This window comes from Papio anubis, chromosome 5 (genome assembly GCF_008728515.1).
Source record: "Papio anubis isolate 15944 chromosome 5, Panubis1.0, whole genome shotgun sequence".
In the NCBI taxonomy this organism is placed as follows: Eukaryota; Metazoa; Chordata; class Mammalia; order Primates; family Cercopithecidae; genus Papio; species Papio anubis.
This window is the reverse complement of record NC_044980.1, coordinates 131,470,874-131,488,071: the sequence shown is the minus strand read 5'-3', so window position 1 is coordinate 131,488,071 and position 17,198 is coordinate 131,470,874. Positions and strand designations below refer to the sequence as shown.

At 39.9% G+C, this 17,198-nt stretch overlaps 1 protein-coding gene across 5 annotated transcripts in view; it reads right to left on the bottom strand.

Moving 5' to 3' along the window:
- The window catches only part of CTNNA1 (catenin alpha 1), a 315,972-nt gene that overhangs the window by 141,551 nt on the left and 157,223 nt on the right, over positions 1–17,198 (bottom strand). For 4 of the 5 annotated variants that reach the window (XM_021940205.2, XM_021940203.2, XM_021940206.2 and 1 more), the window contains 2 exons: positions 9,747–9,853; positions 8,376–8,571 (listed from right to left, as the gene is read on the bottom strand). In XM_021940205.2, the coding sequence (XP_021795897.1) occupies positions 8,376–8,571; positions 9,747–9,851 (301 nt within the window). In that variant the 5' untranslated portion in view covers positions 9,852–9,853. Of the gene's footprint in view, positions 1–8,375; positions 8,572–9,746; positions 9,854–16,193; positions 16,213–17,198 lie in introns of those variants that run through there. The other variant, XM_021940204.1, reaches the window with a different exon arrangement.

The following is a 17,198-nucleotide window of genomic DNA, read 5'->3' as shown; positions in this document are numbered from 1 at the left end:
TAAAAGAATGTCTCTCCATTAACATCAATTAAGAACTCTCATTTTCCATCCTTTATAACAACGCCCTAAGAGACCCTCAGTTTTATATGACTGGGTAATTCATGCTTTAAAGATTTTTAAAAAGCTGAAAATGAGTGCAGTACACCAACATGGCCTATGTATACACATGTAACAAACCTGCATGCTGTGCACATGTACCCTAGAACTTAAAGTACAATAAAAAATACAATTAAAATTAAAAAAATAAGAACAGCTACAATGAACAGTAATTGCCCCTCTCTTTTAAAAAAAAAAAAAAAAAGCTGAGAAAACAAGTACCATTAGAGTATGCTCACAAATCAACCATAGGTACTAAGATTACCCAGATGCTTGCAAACTCACAGATTTTAACTATTGTGTTAGCAGCCAATAAATATTCCTTTCTTGTTCTAAAACTAACAAGACCTTTTTATTTTTGAGACGGAGTCTCACTCTGTCACCAGACTGCAGCGCAGTGGTACAATCTCAGCTCACTGCAACCTCTGCCTCCCGGGTTCAAGCAATTCCCCTGCCTCAGCCTCCTGAGTAGCTGGGAGTACAGGCACATGCCACCACGCCTGGCTAATTTTTTGTATTTTAGTAGAGACAGGGTTTCACCATGTTGGCCAGGAGGGTCTTGACTTCCTGACCTCGTGATTTGCCCGCCTCGGCCTCCCAAAGTGCTGGGATTACAGACTTGTGAGCCACCACACCCGGCTGACATTTTTTACATAAAAGATGGTTTATGTAATGACTGAGATTTAGTATTGAATAACATTGACTGCTTTCAGTAAGCTGAGATCTGCTACTCAAGGAAAATGCATTCGCGGTATCAAAGTTTGCCTGAAATGGAATGACCCGAAAGCCAAAACCTAAAAAGAAACGTTTCAAAGAAATCCTAAGACAAATCTGTCTAAACATAAATAGATATGAAAGGGGAAAAACTGTAAGCCAAACATTAAGATGTGTGCTTGTTATTTATGGACAGGAATATTTAGTAAAATAACTTACTCTACCTTCACCTTCTGGCCACCTGGGGGAGAAAGGATGTATAGTTGTCACAATAAAATGTTTTTTCAGCATTGCAGAAGAGGCTGCAGTGAATTACCCAGAGGTTTTCATGGTGTTTGCCATGAGAATAACAATACATACATGAGAGGTGACTGGCTGTGGTTAGTGGTATGATAGTCACAAAATGAAGGTCAAACCAAATGGCAGGCAGTAAGTCACTAGACTTAGCTACAATCAATCCTTGCTCTGTTCAGCAGAACTCAATCACCTTTTCCCAGACTACCATAATCTTGTCCTACCATTAAAACCAAAATTACAGACACACACAATCATTTCTTGATTTTCTACTCCAAGGTAATTTAACCTCTGCTATGCCATTAGACTAATAAAGAGAAATCTAAAAGATCAGCATCTCCAGCCCCATGTCTCAATTTTTGAAAATTTGGTGGAATTCCAATTAAAAAGAAAATAACAGGGCTTCAACAAATCAACAGAGAAAGGAGCACTAACGTTTATCAATATTTATCATTGCTCTAGGAACTCAAACACCATGATGTTTCAGCTGTATTAATAAATATTAATACATGTGATTAATAAACACGAAATAAGGTTTGACATTCATTACAACCAAATAATGCAAACATTTTAAAAGGCAGCATTTTACACCTGTAAGAACACAGGTCCTTACAGCACACACTGCCTCAACACCACCCTAAATGACTCAAGTCACAGGAAAACAAATCACTACAACTTTTCACATACCAGGTCCCTTAGTTTTACCTATTGAAAAGATCAGCTACTTGAACAGGCCCTGCTGGCAGTTAACATGCATGACAACTGGCCAGTTCTCTCCGTCAATTCTGTTACAGCAGTAACAGAAGTCCCTTCCTGCATAGTTCCATTTCACTCTCCACTACTATGGTCATCTCCAGACTCTAGGTCCTGCCTCTGGGCTCTCTACCAATCCCTTTAATCCTTCCTGCACACAGCTAACACTAATCTCCCTGCAAAAACTCTACTTTTCCTCATATTCTGTATTGCCCAGATGGTGGAACTTCTTAAAACAGGAAGAAAATTAAAGAGACAAATTTCAGTTTCAAAGGGGAAAAAAAAGCTTTCAAAATAAACACAAACCAATGCTGGAAAGAACTCCTCCTTGAGGTAATAAGTGAGTCTTGTGTCACTTGATATATTCAAGCATATGGGACCTGCACCATGTAAGCTGTGAGATCTGTCCCAACCATAGACTTCTCTGATTCTAGATCATGTCCCTAACAGCCCTCCCTTCTTCACATGGCATTCCAAGTCACCCTCAAAAAACGCTCCAAACTAGATTAAACCTCTCCTGCAGCTGGGCGCAGTGCCTCACGTCTGTAATCCTAACACTTTGGGAGGCCAAGGTGGGTGAATCACGAGGTCAGGAGTTTGAGACCAGCCTGGCCAATATGGTGAAACCCCATCTCTACTAAAAATATAAAAATTAGCCAGGCGTGGTGGTATGCGCCTGTAGTCCCAGCTACTCGGGAGGCTGAGGCAGGAGAATCGCTTGAACCCAGGAGGCAGAGGTTGCAGTGAGCCAAGATACCACCACTGCACTCCGGCCTGGACGACAAGAGTGAGACTCCATCTCAAAAAAAACAAAAAAACAAAAAACCTCTCCTGCCAGCAGTGCTCAACAAGACTAGCACCCACCTCCAGCCAGGGACCTCACTGTTCCTCATGCCCATCTTGCATAGTCTTACCTGGATGAGTTTCCTCCTGCTCCCTTTCTACCTTTTAAGATCCAGTGTAAGCTCAAACACCTTTAGTAAACTTTCCCAATCCCATGCTTACCCTCCCATTCCTCTGCCACTCATGCTATTAATTATTTTTCGTATTCATGTGTCATTATAAGCTCTAGGGGGGGAAAAAAAAACAGGAAAAACAGCCTCCTATGTGCTAGAATATCATCTCCCCCTCAGGGATCACACACTATCAACCAGCCCATTCCTCACTCGGATTTCCCTGACACAAGCTTCTTCCTGGGAAATCTACTGTTGCTCAGTGCACAAATCATATACTGAGCAAAATACCACTAGAAGCAGTGCAGGAATACATAAAGGTGGACTTCAGTTTCTTTGGGTCTTCTCCCCCTTCACTGACCCAGAAATGCCCATGAGCTATAGGGAAGAAGTTACGGAAGTAGCAATAAGACTTTGATCCTGGCCTTTGAGATCCAAGTATAAACTGTGGCTAATGGATTATAAAACACTGTTGTAGTAAGAAGCTGTTCCTCATCACTCCACTTCAAATTTAACATTAATGCGCCTCTGTTCATAATGTCTCTCCTTTTTCAAAAAAGCTTCATTTAAGTCTTCTCATCTTTGTCCCCTGAAAGTCCCCTATCTGGCTTAAGAGCCTTCTTTTTCTGGTCAGAGCCCTATTCAAGGATTCATAAAATAAATTTATGTACCACAAGGCAGCTGCTACTCTTTATCTACTGTTAAAATGTACATGGATGGGGAATGTCTGCTAATGGGTATGAGGTTTCTTTTGGGGATGATAAAAATGTTCTGGAATTAGATCATAGTGATAGCTATACAAGTCTGAACACCCTCAAAAACACTGCATGGTATACTTTAAACGGGTGATTTTTATGGTATGTGAAATTATAACTCAATTAAAAAAAAAAAAAAAAGCATAAGATTTTCCATCCCTACCCATGCATTTACATTTGGCACTGGAAAGGAAAACACACTTCGAATTTTGAGAAAAGAGCATTTTCTTTCACTGTACTTTTCAGAGAATAATCAATTATCTTACTCAAACATTTAAGTGCCTATCACGGACCAGGTACCAGCTTAAATGCAAAGAGAATGGTCACCAGACCAGCACAGAACCTGCACTGCTGGAGCGTGGAGAGGAAAAGGAAACCAATTTAAATTACCTCTGTGATAAGCGCTAAGACGAAAAAGTACAAAGGTAAGATTGATCTAATGAGGATGGGGGGGATATGGGAGGTTAACAGAATCCTAAAATAAGAAAAGAGCACATCTAAAAGGCATATGTACACCTCCGCCTATATAAGGCAGCTACTCAAAAACTAAGCAGATTAGTAGTACAATTAAACTCCTAGATTACAGGGATTTGGAGGCCATGCAACTGGTGACTGGCTCCTATCCACCACATGTGGCCCACCTGACCATTTCATTAGCCTTGAAGTCAAGTGATCCTAAGTTTTTAAGTATGTGAATTTTTTTAACCTCACTTACAGCATTATCGTGAAATTTCAGTATACTCACAAATGTGCATATTAATTATTCATGTAATCAGGGTCTAACACAAAAAGAAAGTTACACATCAAAAACTGTGTACATTCCAATTTCTGGTTATTATGATTGCACAGGAAGCACTGGACATGTACAAACCCAAAGGTCTACTTTTTGGCTCAAAAGTGTAATAAACAAACACATAAATAAGTACTTTTTTGAAGACAGTAAGCTCATATCTTTAACAGCCTGGGAAAACCCTAGATCAGGGTTAGCAAACTACAGCCTGTAATTTTTCCAAGTTTTGTTAGAACAAAGCCATGCCCCATGCCCATTTCTTTATATTCTGTCTATAGCTGCTTCCCAATTCAACAGCAGAGCTGAATATTAATAGTTTCAACAGAGGCTCTTTTTTTTTTTTTGGAGATGGAGTCTCGCTCTGTCACCCAGGCTGGAGTGCAGCAGCATGGTCTTGGCTCACTGCCAGCTCCACCTCCCGGGTTCACACCATTTTCCTGCCTCAGCTTCCTGAGTAGCTGGGACTACAGGCGCCCACCACCATGCCCGGCTAATTTTTTGTATTTTTAGTAGAGACGGGGTTTCACTGTGTTAGGCAGGATGGTTTTAATCTCCTGACCTCGTGATCTGCCCACTCAGCCCCAGGGACTACAGGTGTAAGCCACCGCACCCAGCCCAGAGCTATTATGATCTGAAAAGCCAAAAATACTTATTACCTGGCCTTCTAGAATAAATTTGCCAACCCTCATCCTAAACAACGTCAACACTGATTCAGAACAAAGACATCTTAAAAATTCTTTAAAAATTAAGTGTTTCAGTGGATGGCATACTTATCAGAAAAATTCAGAACAGTTAGGTCAGGGTTTTATGTAAATGCTTAGGACCACTGAAGCCAGGGCAGGGAAAAGTGTTTGTATAAATTTTCTTTTGCTGCCTAAGAAATTCCAAGAGGTGGCAGCTTAAAACAATTATTAACTGCCAGAGTTTTCTATGGGTCAGGGATTTGGGGTTGGTCAGGACTGATGTCTGAAACTTGACTGGAGGTGGAGGATCTGCTTCCTAGGTGGTTCACTCACATGCTTGACAAATGTGTGCTGACTGATGGTGGGAGACTTCAGTTCTTCTCCACAGGACCTCCTGAGTGCACTCACGACATAGCTGCCAGCTTCCCCCAGAGAGAATAATCCATGAGAAAAAGTGGAGTGGATACAGCCCTATTTTTATAACTTTGCTCCCAAAGTAAATAGTGCCACTTCTACCACATTCTAGTCATTGTAGGAATCACTAAGTTCAACCCATGTTCAAGGGTTAGGCACTATTTTTTTTAAGGGAGGGGTGTCCAAAGAATCTGCAGGCGTATTAACACCACTACAGGGTTTCAAAAGATGAGTAAATGGCCTCAACAACATAGCCAACAAGTCTTAATTGATTAAGCAATCTGTGCTTCATATTTTTGTAATATGTATTTTGTTCTATTTATGATAGAAAATTTGTTAAAATTCTCCAAAGAAAAAAGCCAAGAGAAAAAAGCAAGGCATTTCAGCTTTTCATATCTGATGCAATAATGATGATGGGAGGAAGTTATATTTTGGCTTTGGCTCTTTTTTTCCAAAGAGAAGGCAAATTATGGTGGATAGGTCATGACAATCAATAATTGCAAAACTGGACTAGGATAGACAAATCCTTATGATTCAGAACCACATAAAAGATTATCATATATAAACAAAAATAACAAGAGAAATTCAGATATGCATTCAAAATTGTGGGGGTTTTGGGGAGCAGGGAATGTATCTTATACCATGATTGCTACATATCTGCATTGGAGAAACTTCTGAAATAAGAAACATATAAAGTCAACTTTAAAAATCACCTACAACAATTAAATGCATTTTGAAAATAAATGTGCCCAGGCGCAGTGGCTCATGCCTGTAATCCCAACACTTCAGGAGGCCAAGGCAAGCAGATCACTTGAGGTCAGGAGTTCGAGACCAGCCTCCAATAAGGCGAAACCCCAACTATACTAAAAATACAAAAATTAGCCGGGTGTGGTAGCATACACCTGTAATCCCAGCTACTTGGAAAGCTGAGGCAGGAGAATCGCTTGAACTCAGGAGGTGGAAGTTGCGGTGAGCCAAGATCGCACCACTGCATCCCAGCCTGGGCGACAGCAAGACTCCAACTCAAAAAAAGAAAGAAAAGAAAAGAAACGTCAATCACTAGACCCAGCAAACACTTGTCCAAACTCATCTGTTAATATAATTGTGAGCTTCGTTATAGCAGACAAGAAGGGCTGGGGAGGAGAATGTACCACAGAATACAATTAAGTAATAGCCTGATCTCCTCAACATCAAGCTCAAAAAAATTGTCCTGAACTGGACCATTAAACTACTTTAAAATAAATTAATTCAAAACCCACTGTACTGGGCTGAATAGCATCGCCCAAAAATTCACGTCCACCTGGAACCTGTGAATGTAACTTTATTTGGAAACAGTCTTTGCAGATGGTATCAAGTTACAATGAGGTTATACTGGAGTAAGGTGGGCCCTAATTCAATGCTTGATGTGCTTATAAGAAGAAGGAAATTTGGACACAGAGACACAAAAAAAGAAAAGTATATGATAACAAAAGCAGAGACTGGAGTAACGAGTCTACAAGCCAAAGAATGCTAAGGACTGCTGGCAACCACCAGAAGCTAGGAAAAAGGCATGCACAGATTCTTCCTAAGTCCCAACAAGGAATCAAGCCTGCCAACACCTTGATTTCAGATTTCTGCACTTCAGAATCATGAGAGAATAAATTTCTATTATTCTAAGCCACCAAGCTTGTAATAATTTATGTTACAGAAGCCCTAGGAAACTAATATACCTGCTTAATTAGTACTGTGGAATTCTAATAATTTCATTTTCAGTATTAGAAATATTTATCTTCAGCCTGAAAACTGAAAAAATATTTACCACTGAAGGTTATTTGTTCACAAATTCAGAAAACAACTGGAGATGTCATCTCCATCTAAGACACTGCCCATTTTAGGGTACTGCCACAAGGATGAATTTGACGTAAGACTCTGGACTATGCAATCTACCATCAGGTATGAAAGATCTATGAAGTTCTCCCAAGGGCTAGTAGAGCACCTGTAAATAGCAGGGCTCAATTTACCTTAGCTGATAGCCAATAACCTAAAAAACCTACAGCATTGTTGAAATTCTCTGACTGGAATAGAAACCTAATACAAAACCACAGGTTTCAAGGCTGGGCGCTGTGGCTCATGCCTGCAATCCCAGCACTTTGGGAGGCCGAGGCAGGTGGATTGTTTGAGCTTGGGAGTTTGAGACCAGCATGAGCCACTGGTGAAACCCCATCTCTACTAAAAATAAAAACTGCAGGTTTCAAGAAGTTTACTTTCCATATTTAAAGTCTTCCTTCCACACTTGTAACATAGTAAGGACAATTTTTCTAGCATTAATTACTGGTAAACTGTGGATTACCATTTTACTTTTTATCAATTCTGAGTTTCCCAAAACATGATTCCTTTATGCCCAGATTTATTTAAGTCAAGCTCCAACCAGTGCAAATATGCATGGCTGATTTAACATACTATTCTGACATAACAGAACAATTTCTAGAGTATTTTCAGAGTAGGTATTTTTCTATTTTATCACACCCATCTCTTCAGCATGAATTAAAAAGTATTACATAAAATGAAAGGTAAACTTCTGTCCCATGTTTCCTATCAAATTGTGTTACAACATTTCTAAGACTTAACTATTACTTGAAACACCCAAGAGAAGTGGATTCAGATTCTCCAGATGTCCCTTTGCAAGCATCTCTCATGATTAAAATTTGAGCCAGTCCAACTTAATACATCTCCAATAACTAAGTTACTGAGCAATTGGCAAGCATGAGAATGAGAATTAAAATATGATCCAGTCCAAGTTAATACATCTCCAATAACTGAGTAAGTTACTGAGCAATTGGCAAGCATGAGAACTGAGAATACTGACCACAAAAAAAATCTCCTTCAAACACTTATTTTCTAGAAAGGCCTGCCTCTCTTTACATGAAAAGCAGTAATGACCTACCTTGTTTTCGAACATCTTCTACAGCAGCCACAAGCTCCTCCTTGAGAAACTGGCTCTCCTTCGCAATTTTATCCCCCTTCTCCAAGAAATTCTCAGTTGCTTGTTCAACAGATGCAGCCAAAACATGAGCCTTCTTAGAACGACCTCTCTTCTTATTAGAGGGCCCCTTACTATTGGTGTTTACCAGGGTTGTAACCTAAAAGTTTCATTTTTAACATTAAACTGGAGTCAATTAAAATGACTAATATCTTTAAAGATAGCAAGATTAAGTTATTCTTTAAAAAAATCACATTTATGAGATTCCACTGAGCATTAACATACAATTCCCCATATTTAAGATATACAGCAATGATGCTATATTTAATTTCCAAAATAACTCAGCTTTCTCAATGTGTACAGAATTATTTAACACATATTTTAATTTCTCAAATATGATCATTAGGTTTTTAGTTTGATTTTACAAATTAAAAAATGATTAGAGACAAGCTAGATGTCTCCACTATATGTCACCCATATAGTATCTGGAACACTCTATGTTCCAGAAATAGGTTAACAATGAACTTAGCTTTATCTGGAGATCGTACTGCCACTGTTTTCAAACTTTGCAAAATGTTTTAAGATAATTTGCTTCTGAAGTCTTTTCACGGTTTATTCACACAAATCTCAGCAATTAATTAGTAAAGGCCCCTAATAAAGGAATGATTGCCCAAAGAAGCCTACAGTGATGATGCTTTATGTCCTAGAACATTACCATCATTAATACACATAATACCGGATGATCTGTAGGTTAAAGATGATTAAGATATGTTACAGTGCAAATTTGCCAAACAACACTCATTTTCTCTCTCTCTCTGAATCTCTCACATACAGACAATAGACACACTATTGCAAAACACTAAAGGTACACAGCTAGTTGCTAACAGTTTATGAACTACCCTAACATTGTGACATTTATAACATAATATACCAAACCTAAACCCTCAAGTTCAATTACCTGCTAATTAATCCCACACAATGAAAGGTGTGTTAAGCAGAGTGAGACACCTTAACAATCAAGGATCCAGATCCCACCTTTCTTGGGTTTCCCCTCTAAAGAAAGGTGAAGTATCTGCAAAGCACAAACATTTGCAAAGTTGCACTACATACCACGGACCCCAGTTACTAGCAATAAGACCGAAGAAAATGACCACAGCAGCGTTCTCAAAGGGTTAAATAAACCCATGCATCAATATTCAAATCATCTAAGAACTGTCACCTAAACTCAAGTACTGGAATTAAGGCTTTGAACTAAATAACCTTGCTCTTATGGTTGTTACCCAGGCCTGTACTATAGAACCAGGTTACAATGTATTTGTGTTTTCAGATTCTTACCTGAGTAACAAGAGGCTCCAACAGTCTCTCAACTGCCAGAGTCCTGATCTCTAGACTTTTGGGATCCCACTTGAAGTTTATGTTGCCTGCGTGGACAGCAGTCATTTCTAAAAAAGAAACAAAAAATCAGTCAAGCAAACATCAAACACAAACATGAAATATGTAACAAATCTTCTCCTACTTTGGGACTTTTGCATCAGGAAAGTTATATTCACTACAGATGAAAAAATTCTAACTAGCCTGCACATGAGGACCCAGTAAACCTTACAATCTCTTAAAATTTAATGATTTCAGGCTTACAAATACTAGGGGTACTACAAGAGGGCATTCCCAAACACACAGAACGTTTCCCTTTGGGCTTCTCTAGCGCAAGACTTCCTACTTCAGTTCCTACTCAGTTTATCTGCCCAATCTTTAGAAACAAGATGAAAAGCTAAAGTGAACCTTTTTTTTTTTCTTTTTCTTTTTTTTGAGACGGAGTCTCGCTCTTTCGCCCAGGCTGGAGTGCAGAGGTGTGATCTCGGCTCACTGCAAGCTCCGCCTGCCGGGTACACACCATTCTCCTGCCTCAGCCTCCCAAGTAGCGGGACTACAGGTGCCCGCCACCACGCCCAGCTAATTTTTTTGCATTTTTAGTAGAGATAGGGTTTCACCGTGTTAGTCATGATAGGATAGTCTCGATCTCCTGACTTCGTGATCCACCCGCCTTGGCCTCCCAAAGTGCTGGGATTACAGGCGTGAGCCACCACGCCCAGCCGAAAGCTACTTTCAAAGACATTGCTTCAAAAACGAATACAGAAGATTCTGATTTTTCCTACTCCACAACATTTATGGTATAGTAGTATCTAAAAGGTATGCCTCACTTCATTTTTTGATGGATTCCTAGAGAAGGACTTGTCTTATTCTATTAAAACTTAATGCTTAATCGGTTGCCCTCTGCACCCACAGCTATTATCACTCATAGCCAGAAGAAATTTCAAATCACACTTAGTCAAATATCACTGTATCAGTGTCAAGGGAAACTTCTGTCAGACAGCAGCTTTAAGAATAGGGAGAAAACATCAACGAAAATAACAGTCTTTTCTTCTAAAAGTAGTGCCTTAAATTATTAAAGGAAAAAAAAGACAGAAAAGGCATGAAGTTGAGGTAAACACTAATATAAACTTTCTAGACAACAAACTGCTGGTAGACATCTAAAAGCATAAAGGCTGGGTGTGGTGGCTCACTCTTGTAATCCCAGCACTTTGGGAAGCCAAGGTGGGCAGATCACCTGAGGTCGGGAGTTCGAGAACAGCCTAACCAACACAGAGAAACCCTGTCTCTATTAAAAATACAAAACTAGCCAGGCTGCTGGTGCACGCCTGTAATCTCAGCTACTCAGGAGGCTGAGGCAGGAGAATCGCTTGAACTTGGGAGGCAGAGGTTGCAGTGAGCCGAGATCACGCCATTATACTCCAGCTTGGGCAACAAGAACAAAACTCCAACTCAAAAATAATAATAAAACAAAAATTTTTTTAAAAGAAAAGCTTAAAAAAGTACCTTCCTGACCCAGAAAATCTACTGCTAAAATTCTATTCTAAAATTAAGAAACATGTAAAAACTTGGATACAATGATGTTCACAACACCACTGTATATAAACATTAATAATTATAAATTACCTAAATTTCAAACAACAGATCACTCAATAAATTATGTAACAATGACACAATGGGCTACAACGCTACTCTTAAAAACAATGTTGTCAAATTAAAAAACAAAACAACCAGCCTGGCCAACATAGTGAAACCCTGTCTCTACTAAAACTAAAAAATTAGTCCACTGTGGTGGCACACGCCCGTAATCCCACCTACTCAGGAGGCTGAGGCAGGAAAACCACTTGAACCTGAGAGGTGGAGGTTGCCAAGATCGCACCACTGCACTCCAGTATGGGCAACAGAGCAAGCTTTTGTCTCAAAAAAAAAAAAAAAAAAAAAAAACCAGTGTTATCAGTGCCCAAGTATTTGTTTCTGTTAAATACAATTTGCATGGTGGTTCATGCCTATGATACCAGCACTTTGGGAGGCCAAGGCAAGAGGATCAGTTGAGCCCAGGAGTTTGAGACAAGCCTTGGCAACACAGAGCGACCCCATCTCTTTTTTTTTTTTTCCCAAAGGGACCATTCCCATTAATAGAAACCAGGGTTCCAGGTCTGAAGCACTGTATTGTGCAGAAAGGGGACAAGACTAACAAGATCATATCAAAAGACACAGGAAGCAAGGGCTCCCACCAGCCAAATTTAGGACAACTATCAAAGAGAATAATAACTGTAACTGTCTGTAACTAAATAATTAAATAAATATCCTTAAGACCATAGGGATCCTCAAAAAAAGGGTGTGGGGAGGGAATTTCTAGAATAGAATTAGAAAATGACCATCTTGCAACCTCCACTGTAGTAATCGATCTAGCCAAGGATTAACAATGAATGTCAAAACCACTGGGTGAAAACTGGCCAGGCGTGGTGGTTCATGCTTGTAATCCCAGCACTTAGGGAGGCCGAGGTGGGTGGATCACCTGAGGTCAGGAGTTCGAGACCAGCCTGGCCAATGTGGTGAAACACTATCTCTACTAAAAATACAAAAATTAGCCAGGCATGGTGGCGGGCGCCTGTAATCGCAGCTACTCAGGAGGCTGAGCCAGGACAATCACTAGAACCTGGGAGGCAGAGGTTGCAATGAGCCAAGATCATGCCACTGCGCTCCAGCCTGGGCAACAGAGCAAGATTCCATCTTAAAATAAATAAATAACTTTGAACTAGATCCCTCATAAAAGACTACCAACTACTGCCTTCTTCAGAGAGCTTTGGTGGAGATTAAAGAAAGTATGATCCATTGAATAATGCGTGAGTCCATGCGAATATGAATAAAGAAGGAAAAGTTCCTCCAAACAACAGGAAACAAACTAATAAATGTAGAAAGAATAATGTACCTAGAAAAATCAGCATTCAGGAACTATAATATTAACTGCTTCAGGTAAGAATCAAAGAATGCTAACCAAGTAGATTAGCATTCAGTTTCTCAGCAAAGTGTGATCTAGTGTCATAGTAACTCCCAACAGATTATTTATGAAAAATGGGGGAAATAGTAACTTTATAGTCCAGAAACCTGAGATGCCACCTTAACCAAGTAATTAAAATTAACATCCCAAATAAGGGCACAAACCCACATCATGTACCTCCTAATACAATGCGCTGAGAAGGATACAACGTCACCTCTGTGTAATTTTGCCTGAAAATTACATAACCTCAACTAGTTATGAGGAAACATCAAATTCAAAGGGTGAGACGGTCTACAAAATAACTGGCTGTAGTCTTGAAAAATGTCAAAGCAGCCGGGCACAGTGGCTCACGTCTGTAATCCTAGCACTTTGGGAGGCCGAGGCGGGTGGATCACAAGGTCAGGAGATCAAAACCATCCTGGCAAACACTGTGAAACCCCGTCTCTACTAAAAATACAAAAAAATTAGTCAGGCGTGGTAGCGGTCGCCTGTAGTCCCAGCTACTCTGGAGGCTGAGGCAGGAGAATGGCATGAACCCTGGGGGCAGAGCTTGCAGTGAATGGAGATCGCGCCACTGCACTCCAGCCTGGGCCACAGAGCAAGACTCCGTCTCAAAACAAAACAAAACAAAACAAAAAAAGAAAAGAAAAGATGTCAGAGCCATAAAAAACAAAGATAGATTAAGAAACATTTCCAGAGGCCGGGCATGGTGGCTCAAGCCTGTAATCCCAGCACTTGGGAGGCCGAAGTGGGCGGATCATGATGTCAGGAGATAGAGACCATCCTGCCTAACACGGTGAAACCCCGTCTCTACTAAAAATACAAAAAAAAAAAAAAAAATTAGCCAGGCATGGTGGTGGGCACCTGTAGTCCCAGCTACTCAGGAGGCTGAGGCAGGAGAATGGCATGAACCCGGGAGGCAGAGCTTGCAGTGAGCTGAGATGGCACCACTGCATTCCAGTCTGGGCGACAGAGCAAGACTCCATTTCAAAAAAAAAAAAAAAAAAGAAAAGGAAATATTTTCAGATTAAAGGAGGCTAAAAAGACTTAAACACAGTGATTCTGGACTGAAATTGTATTGAAAAAGGGAGAAAATTGAGACAATTGACAAAATCTGACTATGAGTACTGAATTAAATAGTAGTATGGTATCAATGTTAAATTTCTGAATTTTCATCATTACACTGTCATTATCCAAGCATCAAATCTAGAATCACTAGAGATCGGGGTGCCAAAAGGAACCTGCATTTGCCTAATCTGGTAACACAGAACGCCAGTGTCCCAGTCATCTGTTTCATTGAGGGTGGATGAATTTGCTGTCTACATTCATGTAATGTCAGGCCTACACTTTGGTTTTTAAAGGTTATTTGTCCACTCAACTGATCAACCCAAGTCAGTAAACCTTAGGAAATGGAATGCTCTAGATTGCTAAAGGGCTGACAACAGCTCAAGCAAATGTCATCAAATGTCACAGATAAGACACTTCAGAAGAACTATTTGCCCTATGGATCCTACATATCCTAGCATTCCAGAGATACTGCATTAACACAAACAAAACATAGAACCTTCCAGGATTGTAAAGGGAGGGAGCCAAGAGGAAACTTAAATGAAGCGAGCTGCAAGCAGACATTTAGGTATATGTGGTCACATGTGTGTTTAATTATTAAACAAGTACAACATAACTATTTCACTTTCTCAAAAAAAACTTTCATTTTTTTTTTCTTGAATAAAAAACATTCTTGGTCTTCTGTTTTCCTAATTTTGACACTTTGGAGTACAAATAATTTCATTTACTTCTTAACTTAAAAAAGGTGACACAACAGCACAATATGCACAACAGCACAATAATGAATTGCAAATGACACCTGGCCTCTCCAGGCTAGGGATGGGGACCACTAGGAGGAGCCAGGACTTCAAAATCAGAAAGCTTGTGCCCACTTGTTCATCAACTCTAGGCAATCTTTACCACATGAACCCAGGGTTTCTAGACCATCTGACTTTTCAAGAGAGGCCAGGGATGCAGATTTTCACATGGAATCTCCCAACTTTAATGTTAGTAACAACTTCCAAGAAGTCTTACTTTGCAAAAATAAATTATTTAATATTAGAAAAAAAGCCAGTGTGTGGTCGCTCCCACCTGTAATCCCAGCACTTTGGGATGTCATAATGGGAAAATCACTTGAGCCCTGGAGTTTGAGACCAGCTTGGGCAACACAGCAAGACCTTGTCTCTACAAATAATTTAAAAATAAAAAACAGGCCAGGCACGGTAGCTCATGCCTGAAATCCCAGCACTTCGGGAGGCTGAGGTGGGCAGATCACCAGGCTGGTCAGAAGTTCAAGACCAGCCTGGCCAACATAGTGAAACCCTGTCTCTACTAAAAATACAAAATTAGCCGGGCATGGTGGCGCATGCCTGTGATCCTAGCTACTCGGGAGGCTGAGGCATGAGAATCACTTGAACCCGAGGAGGCGGAGGTTGCAGTGAGATGAGATCACGCCACTACACTCCAGCCTGGGCAACAGAGTGAGACTTGGTCTCAAAAACAAAACAACTAAACAATTAGCCAGATGTGGTGGTGTGCTCTTGTAGTCCCAGCTATTCAGGAGGCTGAGGCAGGAGGATCGCTTCAGCCAAAGATGGTGGAGGCTGCAATGAGCCATGATCTTGCCACTGCACTCCAGCCTGGGCAACAGAGTGAGACTCCATCTTAAAAAATTAAAATTAAAAAAAATTAATTCACCAGACTCAGCCTCCCTAACCCTGCTTCTAAAGGAGTTAAGGCAAAGGACTCCAATCACTCATTTACATTAAGAAACTTAAAATATACTAACACTTGAAAATTGAGAACTCAGTGTATTTTCAAGACTTTCAATAACCATAATGCAAGCAGACTGCCCTATATATTACCTTTAATCAAAAGCACCAAGAAGCTTGTTTTTGCTTTTTCCTTTACTTTATCACTTACTTCTTGCCCTGTTCTAGCCACACTGGCCTTCTCTTTCGGTAAGTCCCCGAAGACACTGCCTCATCTGTGTTCCCTCTGCCTGGAATGCTCTCTTCCCCAGAAGACCATTTCTTTCCTAACTTTCAGATTTCAGCTCAAATGCTGTCATGACAGAAAGGCACTCTAAGGACCCTACTAATTCCATTACTTATGACCCTGCTTAATTTTCTTTTAGCTCCTATGGTCTTCCTTGTTTACTTATTGATGCCATTATTACAGTGTAAGTCTCACGAACGCAGGGTCCTGCCAAGAGTGATGCCGAACATCATGAAATGATGCTACAGAGCCAAGGCATGTTTTTGTGATCCCAATCCTAAAAGGATTTCAAAAAATAAAAGTATCTTAAAATCTAAAGAGAATGTATTCTACTTGAAACATTAGCTTCTGGAACCAGCTCTGTCACTTACACTCTGACTTTTGGGTAAGTCACTTCATCTTTCCGGATCCTTGGTTTTATCATCTATAAAAAGAAAGAAGTTGAATTCTATACTTCAAATCCTTCTAGTCCTGAAATTCTGGTGCTCTTTTCATTTATGTTGTCACTCAACAGCCACTGAATTGTTTTATTAAACTTAGTTAATTTTCTCAGATTTACCTGTGGTCTTCAGAGCTATTAAGTTTAAGGATGATAACTATGCCTATGTTTCTTTACATCCCTTAAGTTGCTGGCTAAGAGCTTTATGCAGGGCAGACAGTATTAGCTGAGCTGAATTTATGCAACATGATTTGCAAATATTTACAAGCCTCCCAAGACAAAGCTCCTGCCTTAATCTTAGTCGTATCTTCTGGTTCTCTACAAATAATGTATTGTTCAGACTAACTAAACAAATAACTTTTAAACTCCTGGCAGTTTCTACTTTTCCAATTAACTTACAGAGCACTCCTTCGCAAGATCTATTACAAAACCTACTACAGCTAGCCAACCTTAATGAACTACAGCAACCTTAGGTTTTTTCAGGAGAGATCATGCTTAATGGAACTAAATAAAAAGTTAAACTGCAGTTATTTGGTCTTCATTACCTTATAAATGGCAATCCTGGCTATAAAGCAAAAGTTTGCTATAAATTCAGAAAGGGGCAGAGATGCAATCATTTGGCTAGCAATCTACAACAGAAAGAGAAATGGAGAAGCAATGAAGAGAAAATAAAAGCATAGTTCTGTCAGACCCAAGGGGGCTGATAATTGGCAAACTGCCTCATTTGTGTAAAGAACTACGTACCTGCTCCGAAGATGTTCAACATTCACTTATAAAAGATGGCCATATCATCCTTAAAATGTGTCTGCTCCTGAATTTTCATCATTATATTGTGGCAGATTTAGACTATCTTTACCACGCTACTCAATGCCAATTTTTTTTTTTTAACAGCAAGGTTAACTTAACGAAATGTTAGGATGGTTCGTTTAAATGCAAA